Source organism: Heterodontus francisci, chromosome 16, assembly GCF_036365525.1.
Source record: "Heterodontus francisci isolate sHetFra1 chromosome 16, sHetFra1.hap1, whole genome shotgun sequence".
In the NCBI taxonomy this organism is placed as follows: Eukaryota; Metazoa; Chordata; class Chondrichthyes; order Heterodontiformes; family Heterodontidae; genus Heterodontus; species Heterodontus francisci.
In genome coordinates, this window is record NC_090386.1 from 64,842,363 (window position 1) to 64,868,093 (window position 25,731).

General features: G+C 42.4%; 1 protein-coding gene across 4 annotated transcripts in view; it reads left to right on the top strand.

Annotated features, from left to right (window-relative positions):
* Positions 1-25,731, top strand: part of znf512b (zinc finger protein 512B) — a 166,954-nt gene that overhangs the window by 96,890 nt on the left and 44,333 nt on the right. For all 4 annotated transcript variants that reach the window (XM_068048282.1, XM_068048284.1, XM_068048285.1 and 1 more), the window contains 3 exons: positions 2,206-2,334; positions 14,316-14,488; positions 16,379-16,590. In XM_068048282.1, the coding sequence (XP_067904383.1) occupies positions 2,206-2,334; positions 14,316-14,488; positions 16,379-16,590 (514 nt within the window). The remainder of the gene's footprint in view (positions 1-2,205; positions 2,335-14,315; positions 14,489-16,378; positions 16,591-25,731) is intronic.

Consider the following 25,731-nt stretch of genomic DNA (forward strand, 5'->3'; position numbering starts at 1 on the left):
TTTATTTCTTCTTTAAAGTGGATATACTTCCCAATTCAGTGAGTGTTGAACTAGTTATCTGCTTTGATCATAAAAGAACTAATCGGATAGGTTTTCTTAAGTTTAACAAAGAAAGAGATTAGCTTTATCGTACTTAAATTGATCTAAATAAAATAATAAACTACGCTGCAGCGTACACACACACACACACACACACACACACACACGTTATAGAGTGGGGAAGGATAGATTGGACATATTAGAGTCTGGATTAGAGTTTGGTGACTTGGCTAGCTTCCAGCTGAACTTGGTGGCCCAGAGGCTTCTGCCTTGCAGCTGTAGCCTGTTGATTCGGGGTTTTCCTAGAGACAGCGATGCAGATGATTACTTTCACGGGGTCTCTGCAGCATGATAGGCCTATGTGGTTGCAGCCAGCAGGCAGGGTTCAAAGCTTGTAAAGTGGACTGGAGAGAGGAGGGACTCCCCGTGGGCCTTCTTTGGTCGGTGTCTAGTTGCTTGGTTCTGTTGCTGCAGAGAAAAACACCAGCTTAAACGCACAGATGGTGGGTCTGTCACATGACTGTCACCCAGTGATTCAATATGATGGCTACCAGTGTGTATTCCCTCTTGCAACATAATCAGTTCATGTCTAGGAATTCCCTTCTCTCAACCAGGGTCCCATTGTTCAAGTGATTAGGTTTGAGTTGTTTTTCTCCACCAGTTTAATGTCTCACGTAATGTCTTGTTAATGGGAGCAGGATAGGTAGCTCACTCAAAATTCCCCAGGTCATTGTTCTTGAAGGCACTGGGCAGACAAATCGTCTCCACCTTGATGCATTGGAATGTAGGGTATAGTGATGTAAATTGCGTTGGCCATCTTAGTTGCCAGCAGTCACCTTTTGTCTGTTCTTTTTTGCCTTTTTAGAAATTTAATTCAGGTTTCCAGCCCTTAGATGAAAAAAAATCATCATTCGGCATAACATGTTTTCGTGACAATATGAAGTTCTTCCTTGAAGATCTTGGGGAGGGCTGAATTCTAAACAATAATTTCATCATCACAACTACCAGGAAATCTCAAATTGATATGCAGGAATTTTTGCCTGTTGTCTGAATCTGTACATTCAGGAAGTGGGACTATTTTTGTTGAGGAAGTTGAGGGGATTAATTATACAGGCTCAAAAAGCACATGGGTCCCTTCTATTTCACCCTGGGCCTTGTGATAAAAGGGGATTGAATAAAATTGGATGTCACTTTCTTGCTGCTGCCTTGCTGCAAAGCCAAGGATGATGAATTCACAGCTTTTCTGAAAAGTGCATCAGTTATCTGTCAAATACATGCCTGTACTGCACCCTGACTGATGATAAAGAGATCTCCGATGTTGCCTGAAGTAAACTGGTGTAATAAAAGTTGAGAGCAGTGCACATCTTCATAGCCACAGAAGGAACAGTGTGGGCAGATGGCTGAGACTGCAGGTCCCTCTATCCTGTTCCTCCTTCTGCCATGATAATGATGTATAAAAGTATTCCCATGGGGAATGCCTGCTCCTGAGACACTCTTACTCTGTGTGACGATGGGGATTAGAGGGTGAGTCAAAATCTCTTGGCCTTCTGGCACACCACAGAAAATCAGAAGAAAGTCCAACTCCAAACAAAAAAAATTCCAAAAAGTTGTTCCCAGCTGCAGTAATTATAGGACAGACTTTTCGTAGACCTCAGGCTCAAACCTCTGACATCATTCATTCTCAGCTGGTCTAGGCAATAGTGTCTGAATATTTTAAAATCTAATTTACCCTTAATGCATTGTGAACATAAAATGGGAAATTTAAAGTTGCAGTACCCCTGGCCCTCATTATAATAAATGGTAATTAAGGTGTATAGGGAGCATACACCTTGGCAGCCGGATCATGGGCAAGAGTCAAATTGTGCTAAGAAATTTAAGGGATTTCATTTTAGGTTGGAAAACCAGTAGAAATGGTTTTTGCCTCAATTTACTGCCTTGGAAAAGTAATTTTCCTGATTTAATCTACCAAAAATGGTATTGAATTTCATGACCAAAGTATTTAATGTTACACAATGGCCATTAAAAGATAATAGTGAAGCCATCTCATCTTTGCCATTGTTCACCATATCTTCATCAAGTTTCAGACACTTTCATTCAGTGGGAATCTATCGTATCTGATATTTTGCACAAAGATTACATTTACTAATAGAACGTCTCTGCTCCTAGGCAAGTGTGATGGCGAAATGGAAGGAAGAGTTCAAAATACATTCTCGAATCAAATGTCCTAGCTCTGGTTGCTGGCTGGAGTTTCCTAGTATTTATGGATTGAAGTACCATTACCAGCGTTGTCAGAGGGTAAGAACTACTTTCTAGTGGTAGATAATCTGTATAAAATTAATTAACTCAGTGTTGAAACAATAATGAACCAGTAATGTTCCGCCTTGAATTGAACATAGATTGGATTACAGAAGGTAAAGAACTAAGGACGAGTTAGGCCCAGTAACCTTTGAATCTTCAATTCAGCAAAACAGTGTTCACTTGAGTGTAGATATTACTGCTGCTGATATTAGCTGTCAAATACTTAATACATTCATGTTACATTCCTTTGATTTATATTTTGAGGCAGGCATTAGCCACTTTATTTTAAATGGGTTAACACTTCCATATAATGCCAGACAAAAAATTGTCATACAATTACAGGGTGTAATCTTGTTTTTATTCCCTCCTGCCTGTACTCTGTGGATGCCAAGGTTCACCTTGGTGAATGTTACTAAAGAATCTGTAGTTAGGGCAGGAAGTGGCGTGTCCGATCCCGGGGCAGGGGAGTGGGGGTGGTGAGATGAGGTCTTTGTATGAGATGGGAGGCTGATATGGGGGAGCTTGGGTGGCCAGGAGGACGGCACTACTGCTCCTCCTGGCCCACAAGGAGTGCTGTAAAGCCAATTATTTTCACCCCAAAGCTGTCCTCACCTCCCTTCAGCTGTCAGGTTTCCCGAGGCCTGAGAAACGCAGTAGGCCACCCTTAAACATGTAAAACGGGTTAAATCAGAGACTGTCAGTCTAATTAAAATATTAAATTGCCAACCCGCCTCTTGGGAGCGGGATGGCTGCCTAACCCTTGTCCCACTTCTGTTAATCTCAGAAGTGGGTTTGGAGGTGGTTTGGGGTCAGGTTTGAGATTTTTAAAAATTTAATATCGGTCCAAACCCAAACCCAAACCCACCCATTTTTGGGTGTTAAAGCTCAGCCCATTATGGTTGCCCTGATAGTATTTGGGTAGTTCTGCAGCCCATGATGTAGGACAGGAGTAGGGCCATGTAGAACTAAGCAGGATAGCCATCTGGCCATGAGGCTTTTTCTCATTCTAGACATTTTACTGCAATCTGGAGCTCACTGGTTGAACTCAAGGCATTGCTTGCATTCTCCTATGATGACTGAGACGAGAGGAGTGCGCTGCCTTTTCTAATTAAATGTTTACCCAGTTACTGATACGATCAATAATATACTCTACTCTTTGTCCCCGAATAAAATACATCAACAAGGTTTCTTTAATAAACAACAAAATTATCAGTTTATTATTAAACAAGACTTATGCAATAATGAAGCAAAGCATTAACACACAGATTGAAATATGAAAGTTCCCTTTTTACCTTAGCCCCTCACACACACACACACGCTAACTGAAAAATATAGAGATTGTCTCTGCAGAGCTCTTTTACAAATAAAAGACATGTTTGGCCAAACACTTGTTTATTCTTGAATAAAACAGATGAGAAATGTTGTGTCCCAAAATGGCATACCTGAGTACACGTAGGCCGGTCACTGGGACCTTTTCTGGAGCAGTTCTTTTCAAGCAGCATTGAGAATTAATCTGGCAAGCTTTCCAGGAGCTCCTCAGGAGAAACATAGCATTTCACAGAGAAAAGAGGAAGTAGGCAAGCTGTATGTTTCTCTGTTGGCAGGTTGATCTCCACTGCTTTCAAACACAGTCCACACCCCAATGAACCAAAACATTATCTCAGAAGTGAAACCAAATAGCAAGTCAGAACCTCCTGACCCTCATAAATCGTGACATGTCACTTCTCTGTAAACATCTCCCCCAAGTCACCAAGGTTTCTGTTGTTTATTGAGCTTAAGGCATGTGACTTCCAGTAAAGGTTGTTTTCAAACAAGACCTCAAGTGTCCTTCTGGCGACCTTACATCTATGGAATTCCTTCAGTTTTCCAATGAATCCACAATTCTAGTACATGAATACTCAAATTTTTTTTTTTAAAAGATAGGAGCACCTTCATAATACTCCTAACAGACTTGGGGGAGCGGAAGATTGTGTAAGTATTGTACATTGCTTTTGTGGCCTGACATGATTGGGGCAAGTAAATGTTTGTGGCAGGAAAATCGGACAGAAGCTGTTTCTGCTGGCTTTCTGGCATACAATCACTCATCTGAGTTCATTTGTGCATTTTGGTCTTTCCTGCGATCCATCCATCAAGTCTTGAGTGTCCCCATTTACTTATGGAAAGGATGAACAGGATAGGTCTCTTTTCTGCTGAAAAGAGAAGGCTGAGGGGTGATATAATAGAGGGATCTTTAAAATTGTGAAAGGTTTTGATGAAGTAGACACAGACAGAGTGTGCGGAAGAGGAAACTAGAGCAAAATAGACACCAAGAAATTAAATAGGGAATTCAGAACAATCTTCTTTACCCAGAGAGTGGTGAGAACTTGCTACCATAGGGAGTGGTTGAAGTGAATAGTTTAGGTGCATTTAAGGGGAGGCTAGATAAGCAGATGAGGGAGAACGGAATAGAGGGTGATGCTGATAGAGTTAGATGAGGAAAGATGAGAAGAGGCTTGTATGGAGCATTAACACCATCATGGACTAGTTGGGACAAATGGCCTGTTTGTCTGGTATATTGTATGTAGTTTGCTTGAAATGAGTGCTTTGAGAATCCAACCGCGAGTTCCTTTCAAAATTTTCTGGATAAAGCAAAGAATCTGTCAAATCCTGACAGGTTCAGAAGACACACCTGTCTATCTTTTAGCTCTCATGTTGATGCACACGTTGTTTGCTAGTATATTCTGCAAACTGCACTTGGTCAGATTATGCAGATGTGATTATTAATTTTTGAGTGGTAAAAATATCCCGGCAGAGCTCACGTTTTTGAGATAGTCCAAGGCCCCCATGTAAAACCTTTAATTAAAACATTAAAAGACACATTGGATATATGTAATCAAGCTATTGTGAAGTACATGGTTTTAAAAATTTTGTTTAATGCTTCCACAGAGAGTAGTTGAGGCGAATAATATAGATGCTTTTAAGGGGAAGTTAGATAAGCATATCAGTGAGAAGGAGATAGAAGGTTATGCTGATAATTATATAAGGAAGGACCGGAGGGAGCTTGATTGGAGCATAAATGCTTGCATGGAGTGTTTGGGCCGAATGGCCTGTTTCTGTGCTGTATATTGTGTGTAATTCTATGTTATAATGAAGACTACTGGGACTGTGTATTTTGCTTTTAAAATCTCAATGCATTCAGTTTAATTTAGACTGGAATTACAATACAAATAAATGCTGCCAGGATCAGCTAAGAAAAATGGAAGTGAGGAATTTCTGAACCTGGATGGAGAGTTCCTTTAGCAATTGCTGCAGCATTCCCTACACCAACATCCGCATGCCATTTTGCTTGCACAGACTTGCATTGGCTTCTGAAAGAGTCAGACCCTTGGCAGATTTTCAGCCCCCATCCCCTTAATCATAGTCAAGGTTTCTCAGGAGCAGGTATGGCATTCCTTATGGGCATACCCTTGAATGTCCCTGTCATGGATGGGGAGGATGAGCAGCACAGGATGGAGCAAAGGAGAGTCGGGCTCATTTCAGCCAGTCATAAGCAATCAGCCATGCTGCAGTACAGGCATGTATTCATCTGGTGACAGATGCACAACTGGGAAATTCATCACCTTTGGCATTGCAGCAAGGTAGGACCATTTAGTTTACAGGCCAGCTGGCTTTTCTAAGGTTTAGGGTGCAATTGATCACACCCACTTTGCTTTGCAGGCTCCAACAAACATCCCCCAACTATCAGTAGAAAAGGCTTCCACTCCCTCAATGCATAGATTGTGTGCTTTGAGCTGTAGAAGATCCTACAGCCTTGATTTTAACCTAGGGCAGGAATTCCTGATGTGGGGCAGAAGCTGGGGATGACTCATCCGGCCCCTGGAGGATGAAACTTGCAGCCTCATTTTAATCCAACCTCACAGACTCTGTCCCAACGCAGCAGGCCTGATGTAGAGGCCAGCTGGCAGAAGTGAAAAATCACATGGCTGCAGGAAATGGTCCCAGAAAGTAAATAATTGTGGGGAGATAATGGGGTAGAGTAAGGATCTGGGACAATCTGTCGTTCCCCTTGTGAGTCACAAGGAACCATACCAAAATTTTAAGAAAACTTACGTGGACCTCCCTTGACCCGATCCTGCTTGCTGCCAGTTTCTATTGCCAGCTTTGAGATTGCACGATCCTTGCTATTCCACGTTCCAATTATGTCACAGTGCAAATTATCATCAATATGTATAGGGCTACTGTCTGCCTGTGGTGGAGGTCTTTCACACTGCTGAGCACCTGAGAGTTAAAATTGCAAAGGTGAGAATGCAATGGATTCTGTAGCCCTGAAATTGTAATAACCCTGCCCAGATCATTATCATCAGGCTGGCAGGGCTAAAATTAAACTTTCTATGTCAGTGCCAAATATGCTGGAAGATCTCACAATGCATTCATTCTTTGAAATTCTGCTTTCTCTGCCCTCATTGTGCACTTGAGGGCATTTGTAAAAGATACAATGGCCCAGATTTTGCTCCAGGTGATGTAGGAATGGTTTTTGCAGTTGTCCTGAGACTTCTCACAAGCTTATCAGAGGAGATTTCTACTAAGCCTATGTCTGATCCAGTGCAGCAGACTGTACAGGGTGTCTGTGAGCAGCAAAGGCAGGGGGGCGGCTCTTCAACCAAATTGAAGAACCCTCACTGAGAGACGCAGATTGGAAACCAGGAATTAAAAAAACAGATAATGTATAAATTGCATTTAAATCATTATGCAGAACACAAAATAAAGGTTGGGACATGCACATGGGATTAAAGGAGAGAGATAAAAGAGAAAATGGAAAAACTAAATAAAATTGTAGTTTCCATTTAAAAAAAATCTGCAACATTAATTTTCTTCTGAGGAAATGAGACTCCACACTTGCAAAATTACATTTTCAGGGCCAGAGAGGTTCTTGAGCAGTAATTATCACTTATGACACTTAAAAACTCACTCCTGAATCCACTAGGCCTATCTTTTTCATCTGCCTTTAATATAAGACTAGTGGGTCTTTATCCTGAGTTCACGCCATTTCACTGATTTCAGTGCCAAGTCTATTGGTGAGCTCTGCAACAGCACACCCTGTGAAGGAGCAGGGTATCTCTGACATAAACATCTGGATTTCCACGTTTAATTACTTATGTATGGATGCCAGAAGTTGCTGTCAGATTTTCCCTGTAACAATGGCAAGCACCGTTATCCTCGCTGTTACTCCGGCAAAATCTGCACCCATATCCAATTCAGATCACACGAGGTTTACGCTAGAACACAAGAATTAGGAGCAGGAGTATGCCATTAAGCTCCTCGAGCTTACTTCGCCATTTGATAAGATCATGGCTGATCTGATTGTGGCCGCAACTCCACTTTCCTGTCCACTCCTCATAACCCTTGGCTGGAATCTTACGTTGTGCAGCAGGCCCCGCCCACCTGCCAAAAAGTCGGGGCGAGCCTGCCTCTGCTAGGCCTGGGGAGCCACCCCAGGACTTTCGCTCACCAAGCCCTTAATTGGCCTTGGGCAGGACTTCCGTCCCTCTGAGGCAGGAGGTCCTACCTTCAAGAGCTGCTGGCCAATCAGTGGGCTGGCAGCTCTCAGTCCCAGCAATGCCACTGGGAGCGGTGACCACTGCTGGGACTGTAGCCAGCTTCAGTAGCAAGAGGGACACCGGCCCTGATAAAAAGATGTGTCTGGGGCCTCGCCGGGGACAATCGTCCAGGCCCTGGCGAGGCAAGGGGTTTGATTGTGGGTGGGGGAGTGGAGTGTTGTGTAGTGGGGGCGGTTGGGCTGTGAAGGGGTCCTCCATGGGGCACAGGGTGCCCGATCTGGAGGGCACCCCCCAGCCTGCAAGGAGGCCACGTGGTTTTACCTGACAGCCTCCTGGAGGCCTGAGCTGGTACAATATCAGTGGCAGCAGGAAGAGGCCCTTAAGTGGCAGTTAATTGGCCATGTAAGGGCCTTTGTTAGCCTGGGTTGGGCGGGCAGTTTCTCGCCGCCCCTTGTAAAATTGCAGCGGAGGCGGGAAAGCGTCAGCAATGGCACCCCTCCCCGCCTCCCACTCAATTTTACAACCAGCCCGCTCCTGCGGGGTGGGATGGGGCGTAAAACTCCGGCCCTTGACTCCCTTGTCGATCAAAAAATCTATCGAACTCAGCCTTGAATATATTCAGGACCTACCTCCACTGCTGTCTGGGGGGAGAATTCCACAGACTAAAGACCCTCTGAGTGAAAAAATGTCTCCTCATCTTAGTCTTAAATGGGAGACACCTAATTTTTAATCTGTGTCCCCTTGTTCTAGACTCCCCCATAAGGGAAAACATCCTGTCAGCATCCACCCTGTCAAGTCCTCTCAGGATCTTATATGTTACAATAAGATCACTTCTCATTCTTGTAAACTCCAACCTGCTCAACTTTTCCTCATAAGATAACCCCTTCAAACCAGGAATAGTCAAGTAAGCCTTCTCTGAACTGCTTCTCATCCAATTTTATCCGTTCTTAAGTAAGGTGACCAAAACTGATCACAGTACTCCATATTGTTAAACACCAGAAAGCTTGTTGTGGAAGGATGATGCTGGAGCCTATCTTTACTCAGTTTCACATTTTATTGTACAGAGTAAAAGGAGTACAAACATGTAGCTCCTCACTCAAACCCTGTACCAGTCTCAGTAAGAGTTGCCTTATAAATGCTCAAGTAAGACCCCAGTAACACCTCCACCTGCAGATAATTAAACAATTGACATACAATTAAGAGATTTCTTTTTTTCTTTTGTAGTAAAACTTAGATTAATATGCTCAACATTTCAAAATAAATTCCATATTATGAACGAAGTATGAACATGCTCAAAGAACATTTCAAAGTGCAATGTTTGTATATGTTCTTTCTGTCTGCAAAGAACAGGGCCCTGTGTATTAATATAGGTCAAATGCACCACACTGCGCTGTCTGGCACTAAACAAAATAAGTGAGAGTCACACACTGGTTCATTCCTCAGGTCAATGCCTTCACCAATCAGCGTCAAGCTGCCTGGTTTAAATTTCAAAGAAAGCTTGGCAGTTAACTATCAGTCACCGTAAACTAGTGTATTCTCCATGGCAACACCACTACCAATCAGAGTTCACTTACCAATCAATCAGCACTCTTCTCATACAATATTATGTTGTTCTTTTCCCTTACATTGGTATTTTTGCGGATTGTCTTGATGAGTGCAAGACGAAAAGCTTCGACAACATGTCTCTATTTTCAGCAATACTCACGTTTTATTTTCTTAGCTTCCCAAGCTAAAGGACGACATTTCCCATTTTCACCCATCAGAAATATTATGAAACCAACTTCACCCGAATACCCATCAGGAAGATTAGCATGTGAGGCATCACTAAAAATGACTAGCTTCATGTTCTTTGGGTCACCTAAGGTTGGGAATTTCAGTACACATTTCTCCAGATTTAATTTTTTTGATGTTTTATTTGTCCTTAAAACATTCTCAACCTTCGGGTATTTCGTCATTGTACTTAGCTCCAGCACATCAAAACTCAGCATCAGGTCTAGTCTGAGTGTACAACCAATTTAATTGACCAATCAAGCTTCACAATTGCTCAGTCTCTGCTTTAAATATATCATCATCTTTCTGCGATGACCTAACACGAATAACCGGGATCGGAGTAACACTCTCTAAATAGGATTGTTGATTTGAAGTTATTCCAGATGTAGTCTGCTTATTATCTTGTTACAACCAGGTGAGAAAGGTGTCTAGGGGTCTTTTACTGTCTTCACCTGGTCTTATTGTAACAGGATTTAATTTTAAACACACTGTGTTTTGAGCTCCCTCTTGGTGAATCCTTGTTCAACACTTTCCAATTATAAGGCAAAGAAATGAGCATAAATAGACTTTGTTAGGTTTAAAGAAAAAAAGTGAAATTTATTCAAACTTAAACTCTAATTCAGTTAACATCTATGGATACACACTGCACACAACGCTAGCATGCATATGCGATACGCAAATGCAAATGGAGACAGAAAAGAACAGAAGAAATATAAAGTGAAAAACTTTGAGGCAATCTCTGAAGAGGGGTTTTTATTGTGCTTTGAGCTCGCTGTAGTCCTCGATTGTAAGTAGTCTTGCTTTTTGTTGGGGCCCAGTATTCTTTTTAAACCTTGTTCACTGTAGGAGACTTTTCTTTCTTGGGGTTCATGTGTCTTCAATGGGTCTTCAGTTCCATGAAAAAGAGTTGGGAGCAGACAGGAGAGAGATGTTCTCAGTCCAGGAGCAAAGAGCTTTCTGAGTTTTAACTCTGTGGCAAGTTTAAATTCAAAAAACTCCAACAGTCAGTCATGTGACTAAACTAGGCTGACCATGTCTGTTTGTGTATTCGGCCATCTTAGCAGTTAACCTGGAATGCTTCAACGTCTGATAATCAAAAGTCCATTGTGGATTAAATTGGAGCAGGGAGTGGCCCCTTTGTCCATTCCAAGTACTGTCTGTTACTATGCAAATGTCTTTCCAGTCAGGGGTCGGCAATTCCTTGTGATAGACCCTCTTTTCTTAGCACAATTTTAAGTTTTAATGCTTGTGTGGCAAAATAATGTGTGCCTCAGTCTTGGCAGGTGGGGGTCTGCATGACAATCGAAACCAATATACTTAAAGGGCCCACAAGCCTGAATCCCAATCTTAAATTCTCCCCTAATGTTACGAATAACATATTACTCAAAATCCATGGTACCATCCCATAAGAAATCATCAATGTCTGATGTCTGAAAGTTTTCCTTAATGATGCCAATAAAACATGGCAGGATCTGCTTTTAGTTGAACACAACCAATTTTCTACAAAACAGATCTCACCGAGAAATACCGCACTCTGGAAGCATCATTAAGGCCGTAGATACATTTGTTCAATCTCCATAGTTTTCCTTCTGCATCTGCTGTCTCTTTAGGTGGTTTCAGAAACACTTCTCTCTGAAAAGTATCACCCTGCAGAAATGTGGCTTTTATGTCAATGGATCTACACTCACATGAATATGTGGCCAAAAGAGCTGAAAAGATTTTCAAGGATTACTTTTCCAGCTGTGGGAGAGTCCACTCTAACATCAGTATCCGAAGAAGGGTCACTGACCCGAAACGTTAACTCTGCTTCTCTTTCCACAGATGCTGCCAGACCTGCTGAGTGATTCCAGCATTTCTTGTTTTTATTATCTAACATCAGTATCACCCAGTCGCTCTTTAAAAACCCTCGGAACTAGCCTCACTTTAGCTTTATAAGTCCCATCTGGAAGGACTTTTTCAGTAAAAATCCACCTGTATGACAAGGCTAACTGTGGGTCATGGCGGGGGGGGGTGGTGGTGGAGGGGCCGGTAAAATTCAGTGTGGAGAGGCCCGCCTCTACCCCTAACGTCGAAAAGGGCCAGCCACATATTGCCGGCGGCGGTAATAACCAGTGAGATTTTAGTTTTCTATGTAAAAAAAAAAAATCCTAGTTTCCAACTTTCAGGTTTAGGTAACCATCCTCTGCTACCATGTTATACTGCAGAAAGCTTGTGGAAGGATAATGCTGGAGCCTATCTTTACTCAGTTCACATTTTCCCACATTATACACCATCTGCCAAATTTTTGCCCACTCACTTAACCTATCTAAATCCTTTTGTAGATTCTTTATGTCCTCTTGATAGCTTACTTTTCTACCTATCTTTGTGTCATCAGCAAATTTAACTACCATACCTTCAGTCCCTTCATCCAAGTCATTGATATAGATTGTATATAGTTGATGCCCCAAAACTGATCCCAGTGGCACTCCACTATTAACGGCTTGCCAACCCAAAAATGACACATTTATCCCGACTGTCTGCTTCCTGTTAGCTAACCAATCCTCTATCCATGCTAATATGTTATCTCCTACACCATGTGCTCTTATTTTGTGTAGTAACCTTTGATGTTGCACCTTATTGAATGCCTTTTGGAAATCCAAGTACACCACATTTACAGGTTCCCCTTTATCTATCTTGCTTGTTACTTCCTCAAAGAACTCTAATAAATTAGTCAAACACAGTTTCTCTTTCACAAAACCATGCTGGCTCTGGCTGATTGTATTATGATTTTATAATCATGAGGGAGACGGTGGCATAGTGATAATGTCACTGAGCTAATAATTCAGGGGCCCAAGCTAATACCCTGGGGGCACAGGTTCAAATCCCACTACGCCAGCTGTTGGAATTTAAATTCAATTAATTAATAAAAATCTGGAATTCAAATCTAGTCTCAGTAATGATGTTACGAAACTATCAATGGTCATTAAAAACCATCTGGTTCACGAACGTCCTTTAGGGGAGGACCTTACCTGGTCTGGCCTACATGTGAAGACAGAGCCACAGCAATGTGGTTGACTCTTAACTGCCCTCTGAAATGGCCCAGCAAGCTATTCAGTTGTCTAGGGAATTAGGGATGAGCAACAAATGTTGGTCTTTCCAGTGACGCCCACATCCCATTAAAGAATAAAAAATGTCCTGCTATTACCTCCTTAATAACGGCTTCTCGCATTTTCCCCATGGCAGATGTTAGGCTAACTGGCCTATAATGTCCTGTTTTTTGTCGCCCTCCTTTTCCAATCCGCAGGGACCTTTCCGGAATCAGGGGAATTTTGGAAGATCACAACCAATGCATCTACTATCTCTTCAGCCTCTTTTAAGACTGTAGGATGCAAGCCATCAGGTTCAGGGGACTTGTCAGCCTTTAGTTTTAATAGTTTTCCCAGTACCTTTTCCCTAGTGATTGTGATTGTTTTAAGTTCCACCCTTTTGCCTTTTGATTTTCAAGTATTCTTGAACGCTTCTGCCATTTCCTTGTTTCCCATTATTAATTCCTCATTCTCACCCTCTAAAGGATCAATGCTCACTTTAGTTACTCTTTTCTTTTTGAAATACTTGTAGAATCTCATACTATCTGTTTTTATATTTCCAGCTAGCCTTCTCTCATACTCTAACTTCTCCATCCTTTTTTTTAAGTAATTCTTTGCTGGTTTCTAAAATCTGTCCAATCTTCTGACCTACCACTAATCTTTGCAGTATTGTACACTTTTTCTTCCAATTTGATACTGTCCTTCACTTCCTTAATTAGCCACGGACGGTGCATCCTTCTCATATATATTATGTTATTACATCCCTGGGTTTCAGTATAATATTTAGTTTTGGCAGTATGGGCATACTCAGCCTATTTAAGGGAATGACCAGAATATTTAGGCTGACCCCCACTTGTAATAGTACCTGTTCAGGGTTCTGGGATTTTGCAGTGGAGTCATTTGCTGCTGTTGTAAGCAATAGCCCTTGTCTGCAAACAGCCAACTGGAAACCTAGCCTGGAATTGTGCAGTGCTGAGGTTCTTGATTATTTTAAAATGAATGAAACATAACAGCTTCCTTGGTTGCAAGCATTCACATGCATAACATTGTACCTAGCATTGCCTATAAACTGGGGATTAAGGGTGAAACCATTTTCTGTTCACATAGTTTATTGGATTCTGCGAGAGTGCATGTGTGGAGATGTGTGTCCTGTCAATAACCCTCTGCACCTGAGAAATCTTGTCACTCTGTAATGTTACAACAGCGTTTTCTGCTGATCCTGAAATGATCCTGTGGATAGTAAATTGAGTGCTACCGTCATTTTCACTGGCTTTAGCATAATTTAGATTGCTGCAGGCTCCAGGAGTGGGGCTTTTTCAGTTACTTAACATAACTTTATTTCATAGAAGTAAATTCACATGGAACAGATTTTCACATTGTTGAAATGGTTAGGAGAATCTAAAAGCACAGAGCAAACATACAGATACAGATATTTTTACATAAGTTCAATATTTTACATCCATATTCAGTATCTTTTGCATCTATAATGGTGCAACCGCTCTATTTGGGAATTGTCTCCATTGACACCATTAAATTGCAATAATCTGTTCGTTGAGTAATTTATAATAACCACAGAACTTGTTATAACCAGACTGTTTTACTGTAGGGCATCGATTCAAAGAAGTATAACCACCAGTGTCTTCTATGTGAAGCCTCATTTGTATCTAAAGCCCAACTGGAAAAGCATAAACAATGGAAACATGAAGAAAAAAGAACGCAGGCAACAGAAGTGGATGAGAAAGTTACAAAAGCAGTTGGTCGAGGTAGAGGTAGAAAAAGGTATGTTAGTTTTGGATAGAATCTAGTCGAACACTAACTATCTTAAGGTTTATAGTGGGTTGGAAATTTTTTTGAGGGTTTTATATTTATCTTTTAAAAAAAAATTTCAGGCACAGCTTAATTATAGCCGAGTGTGCCATTATGCTTAATATGTATTTAAGGGACATTATATATTGTCAAAACGGTTTAATGTAAAGTAATTAAATATGCATATATGTTCATAATTATAACTTTTATCTTGAACCTCTATTTAAATTCAATACTCTTCTAATTTAATATTCAAATATTCCTGTTTAATGCATTTCACAAAAGTGTACTTGTTATTTAGATAATACTGTATATCTGTTGTATTAAAATTGCTAAGTTGGGATGCAACATTCCACTTCAAAATGCATTGAAAAATCTGTCTACTGCAAAATCCATTTTAAAACTGGAAACAGTTAATTGTGATACTGGTTACTGAGTTTTTCAATGCTAAATGTCACACCACTTTAGTAGCTAAAACAATGGTGAAGGTGTAGAAACAGGCGACAGTGGATGAATTTCCATTGAAGTCAATGGAAAGTAACATTGCGCAGGGTGTATGATGGGCAGTTGATTGATATTGGTAGTTCTACACCATCGCCAAAAGTTAAACTTACCCCACCAGTCCCAACATAGCATATTGAGAGTTAAGACCAAAGAAGCAGTTGAGACTGCAGCTTCTGCCCATTGAGTGACACAGTGGAGCATCCTTAAGTGTTTGAGCTTCTGTTATCTTTGCCAGCAGCCATCTTGGTAAAGGTAATTAAAGATGCCTGCCTTTTCTCTGCAATGATACAATGATCCTGAACAACAATGGGCCTATAATCCCAAGGCCCACAACAGCATCTGAAAAAAATCCCATTAGCTCACTTTATGATCTGACCTCATGCAATTAGACTCCCCACCCTGGCCCACTGACTTGCTGGCCATTTAATCAGATGCCTGTATGCAATACAGTCTGCTAACCTACTCAGATGTCCGTCAGACACCTCTAGGTTCTGTTGACTGGTGATGCTAAGATCTACTCTCTATCCCTCCCATCGATCAGCTTTTCAAGCCCTGACACCATTGACGCTGTGCAGCATATCAGTCGATTCTGCCCCCCACCGTTACTTGCAGCATAACGGATATCCCACCCCCACTGAGCAATACTTTGGCCCCAAACCCTTGCCCTGCCACCATAGATCAGCAATTTGGTCCATTCTGTCCCCTCAGCAGTCCAGTACTGAGGAACATTTCAGCCCATCCACTGCTTTACAGCATCAGAGCCTTTGCTCTGAGCCTTTCAGCTCTTACAACTTTCTCCACAGGCCATCATTTAGGCCCTTGCCAAATCCCCTACCCAGTGAGCAATGTTTTGGCACCTTGTTTCCCTCATCCAGGCCTTCCCTCCTTCTTCCCCTCTTGTGCTGCCCCCACCCCCGCTTTCTCCATTTCTCCCATCTTACTCTGGCTTCTCCCCATCCCCTGTTGGCTCTCCTTTTCCCCTGTTCCATCACCCTCTCCCCTTCCCTTCCCTTCCCTTTCCTCCCTCTCCTCCCATTCCCTCTCTGTTCTTCTATCTCTCTCCCCCTCCTGTCTAATGTTCAGTCACCTATCCCTGCCCATACATCTTGTTCATGATCCTCTTTTCCTCCCATCTGCCTTCTCCTTCTCCCCTGTCTAGGTCTAGTTATCCCCCACCCTCTAACCGAATACTTCACTTGATCTTGACATTTTTATGCAATGGTACAGATGATTAATTAATATAGATTTTTATGAAGAAAATTATATCTTACATGCACCGGAGTGACAGAAATATTATTGATCTTTCTGCTATTTGTATACTGAGTGAGCTAATAGGTAAATATTTTTCTTTTGTTTCAGGGTTACTGAAAATGCAGAAACTTCACCAAAAAAGTGTAAGCAACAGAAGAGAGAATTAAGTAGGCACTCAGAGAATGGGGAATGTGCAACACAGAAGAGAGACAACAAATTAACAAACACTACAGAAGCTCAAGAAACTCTGACATCTAATGAACTAAGCAAAGGCAAAAAACAGATATTTCCTGAGGAAGACCCCGAGCGAACAAAACACAGTAAGCCTATAACAATTCAAGATAATAGTTGTCTGAGAAATTATTTTTCTTTTTAAATTAGGGTCTATTAAATGCCCTGTTGGTCTAACAAAAATGGGTAAGTAACGTAGGTTATTTTATTTGATATTTCAGAAATAACTTAAAGTTTTGGGGCCTCAGGTGCAGCATACTTGTCTTTACCCACCCTATATGCTTTAACTGGTGGTATAGTGCTAGTCTTGAACATACCACCTCAGCCCTTCCACCCCCTTCCCATATTGCAACCCATCACCTGTGATCACTGTGACCCACAAAACGTCCACAATTCCAACTTTCACTTGCCTGCACCCATCTTTTTCCTGGTGAGTTTTCCTTCTGATGACCTTATTTCATGATGACTAAGCCACAACTGAATTCTTTAACAAGCTTTTTCTAGCACTTAAACTCATACTGTACAAATGTATAGCATTAACAAATATATAGTATTAATTGTAGACTCATGAAAAGTAGAATACAATTTTGTTGCCAGGGTAAGAGAGTCAGATTTAGCACTATCAATGTGAGGAGTCAGTTCATGAACTCTTGTCATCTTTAATCCAATCTAAGCAATCACCAGTATAAAAGAGGATAGAAAATTTGATTTGTAGCTATTCTGTGTAATCTAAAGTTACTGGTTGGAATGACCAAATAATGACTGTTTGTCAGAACATTAAATGGTTATTGCTTATCTGGTTTAATCTTCCTTACTTGATTTCTACATTAAGATCACCCAGGGCCCCAACTGAAACATTTGTTGTAAGTTTTTTTAAAGAATTAATATGATCTAAAACTCACTTAATACTGAAGGAATAAAAATTTTAATCAATTTATCAAGCTGTTTGAGGTAGTGATTTGTGCTTGTACCTTGGGTAGGGATGATACCCTTGGATTCGATAATATTATTTGGTGTTTTTTGTGAATTTGTCCTTGGTCCTTTTGTCAGCCTCTCATACTTGTGTACAGTATTGGATCTGTTTGCTATCATGGAGATTTTTGTATTGTTGACTTAAAATCTTTAGCATTAAATGGCTTCTCATTAATTTTTTGTGGATTAAAGATCAGCTCAGTGATTGTTAAATTATTACCAGAATTATTGTTGTTGACATTGCTGCTGAGTTTGGGACTGTGTTCTCTGATTGCTCAAGGATCTTGGATGAGAAATTTTTCAAATGACCCAATGTTAGTGGATATTGCTGTTTTCCTTATTGCAGTTTGGGGATAGCTACAGCACAAATGGATTTTACCATCTCACTCCATAAGCTCCTTTGGGATGCATTGAACTGAACAAGTGGGCAGACTTTAGATTGTTCCTGTGGTTTCAGTGTGCAGTATGTAAATTAGCATTATTGAAGGATTTATGACCATAGAAAGGCCAGCTAAGAATGTTTTGATCCAGCTATTGCAATGACGTCATGTTTTGAAACAGAAATGAGTCCTTTGATTGTATCTTTGAGCAAGGAAGTTGCTAGTGCTTGTCAACGCTTGTTTGTGGTTTTGCATGGCAATAATAGACCAATTTATATCAATTACTGATTTATGCTAGTTCAAAGTGTACCCCAATTCTTCGAGCATAACAATTTAAAGGACAAAATGGCCTTCCCATTATTCCAGAATTGGATAGATTCTTCATTAAGCTTAATTAAATATAAAATCTATAATTGATGTGTGCGTTACACAGTAGAGGTTTTATGCATTCCAAACATTTGAACCCCAAAATTCAGCTCCGTATTGCCCATATTTTCAGCACTACAGGTGCCGTTTCATGTCCAAAATAGTGGCTGTGCACTCCTCTGGTACAGGGTCAGTGGTGCTGGCGTAAGGATCATGCACTGGAAGTATGCAGAATCGGCAAATTGTAGCACTGGTCCGATGCCAGTGGTGCTACTTTCGACCACAACACTCGAGTTATTGCCCTCTCTTAACGTTGCATAACTGGGCATGTGTTCAGCAGCGGTAAGGATCCCCAAACAGTGCTATTTAAAGGGATCATCAACCACTTCAGGTTAGTTGGTGAAGTTATATTCCAGAAAGCCAGTAAATGAACGATGGAACTGGAGCCAATCTTTGCACACTTTTATAAGCATTTATTTATAGAGTCACATATTACAAGCAAATTTTTACCTAACCCACCAACCACAGTTTCAGTCTGTGTCTATAGGGGGAAAAATGAATGCATAGTTAATGTTCATCACTTGCATACTATTTAATACAATTAATATACAATTATGAGTGTTTTTTACTGGCTGCTGCTGAGTTAGTAGATATGTTTGTTGGTTTGTAATTGTCATTTTAATGTTGGTACATGGTGAAAGCCTTGGTTCTGACTTCAAGGGTTCTGCTCAGACCATGTACTCACAGTCATTGGTGCTGTAGTTTCCATCATCTTTAGCCTGTAGCATGACAGGGAAAATGAGCAGAGGTGACATAGAGGAGGAGAAGGAGGCAGAGAAGGGCTCACAGCAGATTGCCTTATCCACCCCAGGTCTTTAAGGAGCAATTCTCCTACCTTAACCTAGCAAGGAACAATGTGTTCGATGCCTTCACTTCACTAAGAAAGTGCTCACTGAAATCTGCCATCTGATGCGGGATGACTTGCAGCCTCAGAACAGGGCAAGAATGGCATTAGCAATGGCTGTAAAAGTGATCATAGCCATGAACTTTTTCATGTCAGGCTGCTTCCAGGCTGGGAATACATTGCCTTTACTCTTTCCAGAGAGAAGCAGGCAGAGCATGCATGTGGTTTTGCCAAGATAGCAGGCTTCCCCATGGTGCAAGGTGTCATTGACTGCACACACATTGCTTTGCAGGCACCACATCTTAATTCAGAGATGTACCGAAACCGCAAAGTGTTCACTCCCTCAGTGTGCAGCTGGTGTGCGACCATCTGCACCAGTTTGCTGTACCATCAGCATTTGAGCCACCACGAGAGACCAGAGGGTGACTACTTGGGTACAACTCAAACATGCATGGGCAGCAAACGTATAACAAGAGTCATGCTGCCACATGGAATTTCATCAAGCAGACCATTTGGGAGGTAAAATTGCTTTTGGAGTGCTCTTGAAGAGCCCTGCAGTAGTCTCCAGAGACCATGTCACCATTCCTCATGGTCAGCTGCATCCTGCACAACCTCGCCATCATGAGGGCAGAGCCGTTGTCACCAGGTATATGGCAAGCAACTAAGTAAGAGGAGGTGGAGGAGGAAGAAAGGAAGGAGGCAACCAACACATCCCTTTTCTGGCTGGTTCATCTCAGTGCATTACTAATGAACACAAGCCAATTCCCCATTCAACAACATACCTTCCCTCTGTTACGGACCATCACAGCATCCTGTTGGACACAATGCTGAAATAAAAGTCACCACAAAACAAACATTCAAACCAACATTATCAAACAAGCCATCCAATTCCATACCATATTCAACTAATCACGCTCATGCATTCCCTTAGTGCCTATCTTCCATGTGCCTTTGCCTGGCTTAGTGCTCTTATGCAGTGCTACCTCTGTGGTTGCAGCATGGCTGGCAGAAGGCGGCTGACTTTCAGTGGGGTGACTGCAGATGGCCTTGCAGGATGGCCTCATGTAGCTCTGGGCTAGAAGGCCAGGCTTTGGACTGCCCCATGTCAGCATGAGCAGCAACAGTTTGGGCTGGCTGGCTGACAGGCAACATCAAGGCAGAGTGGCAGTGGTGAGAGAATGAATGTTGTCAACCTGAGAGAGGGCAGCAGGTTCATGCTCCATGGAGCCACTGCTACTCCTTGGGAGTGGTGCCTCCAGAAATCCTAGTAATGTGTTGGAGGACTGATTATTGGACTGCTCTGAAACTCTGCAAGCTCTTTGAACACTAATACCCGCAGCCATGATGGCAGCGGTCTGAGGGTGCATGGCAGAAAACTGCACTTTCATGGCAACAAGCTGAGCTTGCATGGCAGAAGTCTGAGTTTTCACTGCAGCACTAAGATATTGGGTGGCTTCTGCTTGTGCTGCAATGGAAGCTGAGACATCAGCCATCAGACGCTGCATCAAGGTTGGGTTCACAAGTGTACTAATGGAATTGGCCACCACTTCCACACTGGAAAAGACACCAAGCTCTGCACAGATCCATGCACAATGTTGATACTGGACTCATCCATGCTGTTTGGCATTGACCCAGGCTTTCTGCCATACCTGTCAACGCATTTCATTGTGCATACCATAAACTTTTCCCTGTACACCACCCCTTCGAAGTCCTCATCTGAGTCGTCTGCAGCAGGACTCGTGTATGACTCACCCTCCAGCGAGCTGGCACCTGCGCTATCTTTTCTTCTTGCCCCGGCAGCAGGCCACTTGTACCCTCTGACACACCACATGCAGATCCCACCTCTATTCTAACCTCTAAAGTGCACACAGCGTCAGTGTCTGAGTTGGTGGCTGCAAATGTGAGATTGAGTAATGGTGTGTTTTCATCATCATTGGTCTCTTCTTCCTCTTGCACTTCACACTCCTCCACCATTAGCCAGGTTGAGGATCTTGGGATCTGAAAGGGGAAAGGCACAAGGGTAGGGTTGTGATGAGGGAGGGGAGGGGGAAAACACAAGAGGTGCATGCTTAGACCATCTGCAGTTTGTAAATCAAGAGATTGTGGGATGAGGAGGAAGTGGGATGTGAGAAGGAGGATTAAGGAGGATCATCTTTGCTGGTTTCAGCCCTGCCACTTGCCAGGGCCTCAGTCATGGCGGCTCCAATGATGGCAAGCATGGTCTCCTCCATAGAGGTGAGGCTATGCAGCCATGCCTGTCGTTCACCACTTAGCTACCTGCCATCTTCTCCTGCAATAGAAAGGGAAATGTGTCAGTGAGTGTGGTGCAATGTGGCTGGGTGACATGCTGGTCATGGTTGAATAGCTGGCAGTGTGCATGAGTTGTGAGATGTGGGTGTTGAGACTTGCAGCAGTGCTAAGTGTGTGAGGGTGAAGTAAAGCTATGAATGTGAGGTATGAGTCATGTTTGGTAGAGATTGTTGGTAGATGAGTGATGGGGGTATGGTGAATGGAGCAGTTGGTGACGCTAGTGGTACAGTTGGTGGGCTGTGGAATTTGAAGATATATTCACTGGCCTTGACCACTGGTGAGGTCATTGAACTTCATTTGGCACTGCATCCAAGTGCTATACTGCATTGATTGCAATGGCTATCTGCTCCCACCACCTTCTCAGAGATTGGCTGGAGGGCCTCCTGGTCCACTGTGGATAGAGGACCTCTCTCCTCCTGTCCACCTCCTGCATAAAGGCTTCTGATGCTGCATTGGAGAACCTTGGAGCCCGCTGTCTGCCCTGTTCTGCTATTTCTGTATCTTTCCCAGGTCAAAGTGACTTTAGAATGACTTACAGCAGCTGCCCCAGCCAAAATGCACTTCACCTTTGGAGGTGCAGACTGGCTTTAATTAGCGCAGGCTAGCATGAACTCATGCTCCTCTGTCTTGATTTTGTGTCCCCCACATAGTTGTGCAGTGACTCAGCTGCACGCTTTATGATGCAATCATTTAAAGGAGCAGGCTGAAGAAAGTTTCTGGGCTTTCTACATTGGAAATAATGGACGCGGGTTAATTCCACGTCACGATTCCCGTGCCCATTTTTGGGTGCTATTGAATTTTGCACCCATGGAGACAAAAATGCCAATTTTTAAATACTGTTTAATCTCTAAAGTTTTATTGCTTGGGCTTTTCTACACTTCAAATAGTAGGAAAGCCCAGCATATTCTGTTAAACGTTAATATCATATTTTAAGATCAGAAAACTGGAAACATTTATGTTGCATTTCAGACTGGGTACTAGGAAACGGAGGATGCTGATCATTCATTTGCTTGGATCACAACCTAAGGCCAGATTAGTAACTATTGTTCAGCACTTTACTGCAACAACAAACAACAAACACAACCTATATTTATATAGCACCTTTATTGTCGTAAAATGTCCCAAGCCGTTTCACAAGAGCATTATCAAACAAAATTTGACACCAAGCAGCGTAAGGAGATATTAGGGCAGATAACCAAAAACTTGGTCAAAGAGATGGGTTTTAACATGTGTCTTAAAGAAGGATAGAGAGGCAGAGACTTTTAGGAAGGGAATTCCAGAGCTTAGGGCTGTGGCAGCTGAAGGCAAAGCTGCCAATAGTGGAATGATTAAAATTGGGCTTGCTGAAGAGGCCAGAATTAGAGGTGCACAGATATCTGGAGGGTCGTGGGGTTAGAGGAGATTACAGAGATAGGGAGGGGGAAGGCCATGGAGGGATTTGAAAATAAGGATGAGAATTTTAAGATTGAGGTGTTGCTTAACTAGGAGCCAATGTAGGTCAGCGAGTACAGGGATGATGGATGAATGGGACTTGGTGTGAGTTAGGACATGGGCAGCAGACTTTTGTATGACCTCAAGTTTACAGAAGATAGAATGTGGGAGGTCATCTAGGAGTCCATTGAAATAGTCAAGTCTAGAGGTAACAAAGGCTTGGATGAGGGTTTCAACAGCAGATGATCTGCTGCAGGGGCGGAGTTGGGCGGTTACAGAGGTGGAAATAGGTGATCTTAGTGGTGGTGCCTAGAGTGCAGCCTCTGAGTTGGTTTTAAAGAAATGTTTTGCCTGAGTCTATCTCGTATTCCTTCACATTTGCTCTGCTGCAAGATATTTAACAGGAAAAAGGCATTTAGCACACTGCCTATAATTTCAGGAATCTAAGAATCAAAGAAGATTAACCCATTTGAAAGAGTTATTGTTCTACAATGGATTCTGAACTGATCATGTCTGGATTATTTCCCTGTCTATTTTTCCTCCCTCAAACTTTCATATAACATTTTAAGGAAATTTCAAGGTCAGATATGCTTGTGCAGCAGTGCCCCCTAGTTGCAACATTTTACATTATCCACTGGGAGCTATTTCCTTGAAATGAGCCTTTTGGACTTTTATGAATGTAATTGCTTCTGTTGTTATTTTCTGTGCTGGGGTAGGATTTTCTTGAACTAAATTTATTTCTGACTTTGGGAGATCAGTCCTGTGAGTCATCAACTTTTTATGGGATCTTGTTCAAATTGTAGACAAATTTGTCAACGTCTGTGGACCTTGCTAACATCAATAACTCCTTAAAAACTGTTGACATTTCCAATGGTTGCTTGGATTCATTAGACTGTTAAAATCTTACTTGTAAATATTCTATTTATGTGACATACTATCACATAAATCAAATTCAATGAATCTGAGTCAGAGGCTGCCACTGGGACCGCTGCCCGAATAAAGATGGCGGCCTGCTTCTCCAATATGAGGGCCTGCAGTTTTGCAGCCTCGAGAGTGCTACTGATAGAAGTGGCTACTGCTGAGGCTGCAAGGCAGGCCCTGGCAAAAGAGGGGGAACCCCTCCAGTGGGGGTGGGGTTATTTTCAAAAGTGAAAAGGAGATAACAAATATTTCAATCTACTTCCAGATGTTTGAGTGCTGAATTTTTTATAACTGCCAAAATATGCACAGGAGTATGGGGTAAAGTAATACTTTTTGTTGGAGTACCAGAGAGTGCACCGCAAAATGGTGAGATTCGAGTTTAATCCAGCACTGTTCTAGGTTCCCTGGCACTTTGCTTTGACCAGAATCAGCAATAGCCCATTTCCTCTGTTGTCGAATTGGCCACATCTGGGTATGGCGGAGGTCAGGAATACTGGACACAGATCTGGCCTCACTGGTCTGCTAACCACCACACACGTGCACATGCAAAAATGGCTACGAGCTTAAGGTCTACCAATATAATTAATTAAAATGAGCATTGATTGCTGCAGTTGCATTTTTTGCACACTGAATTACTTTATTGATTAAGTGTAAGGAACAAATACCAATAATAGCTGTAATAATAACTAATATAATAACAAAGTGCAGAATACCTGATGCTCTCCCTGCTTTTTGCTATGAAATTACATATTTTTGACCATTCTGGATTGAAAACACCTTTCCTTTAGGCATTTTGAATTAGTGAATGGTGCTGGGTGGTGATGAGAACAATGCTAGGATCTTTTCTCACAGACAATTGCCAAACTGGAAATGACTGGCATAGATATTAGGCAATGAGACTGGTAGGACAACATCGTGTAACATTGAGGGTGGCGTCATAAGGATACAGGACAGGTCTGATAGAACCTTTTATCGCGGGCACTCGCTAACCTGGTAATGATTTCATGACCTACATTTAACCAATGAGGCTGGTAGGGTGGCCATTTGGAACCGCGCAGCCTCTAATTGGTTGATTTTTGATATCATTCATTTTAGATTATCTCCACATTTGTCGGTGAGCGCCCGTGAATGAATGGACCTTTCCCTCGGGCTGGGCCAAGGCATTGCGAACTTCAAAATATCGGACCTAAGGGCAACTGGTACCAGAATGGGGCCAGATGTGCTGAAATCCGGACTGTCCGGTATAAAACCAGACGAATGGCCACCCTCCACCTGGGTGTCAGGTCTGGGATGATCAGGGACAAAAGTGGGAGGGCAAAATAGTTGTTGCCTCAAGTTAAACAAAGTTCAGCCCCAGTTTTCCTTCCCCCTCCTTGCACCCCCCGCCCCCGCCATTCCCTTTCCTCTGACACCTGGATAGGCAAAGTATGCCTAAAGTATATTATACCTGTCCTCGCCTGGCTAAGCTGAAATTTGGTGGGTCAGGTCATTTAAATGGTCTGGTCATATTCCCCTCTGGCCTTTTAGAACTTTGTGTTTAGAATCAAGACCTCACAGCCCTGAAAATCCATGACCAGTCTGGAAGAGAAACTTAATTTTCCAGACACCCTTGTTTAGTTTAGTTTAGTTTAGAGATACAGCACTGAAACAGGCCCTTCGACCCACCGAGTCTATGCCGACCATCAACCACCCATTTATACTAATCCTACACTAATCCCATATTCCTACCACATCCCCACCTGTCCCTATATTTCCCTACCACCTACCTATACTAGTGGCAATTTATAATGGCCAATTTACCTACCAACCTGCAAGTCTTTTGGCTTGTGGGAGGAAACCGGAGCACCCGGAGAAAACCGACGCAGACACAGGGAGAACTTGCAAACTCCACACAGGCAGTACCCAGAATTGAACCCGGGTCGCTGGAGCTGTGAGGCTGCGGTGCT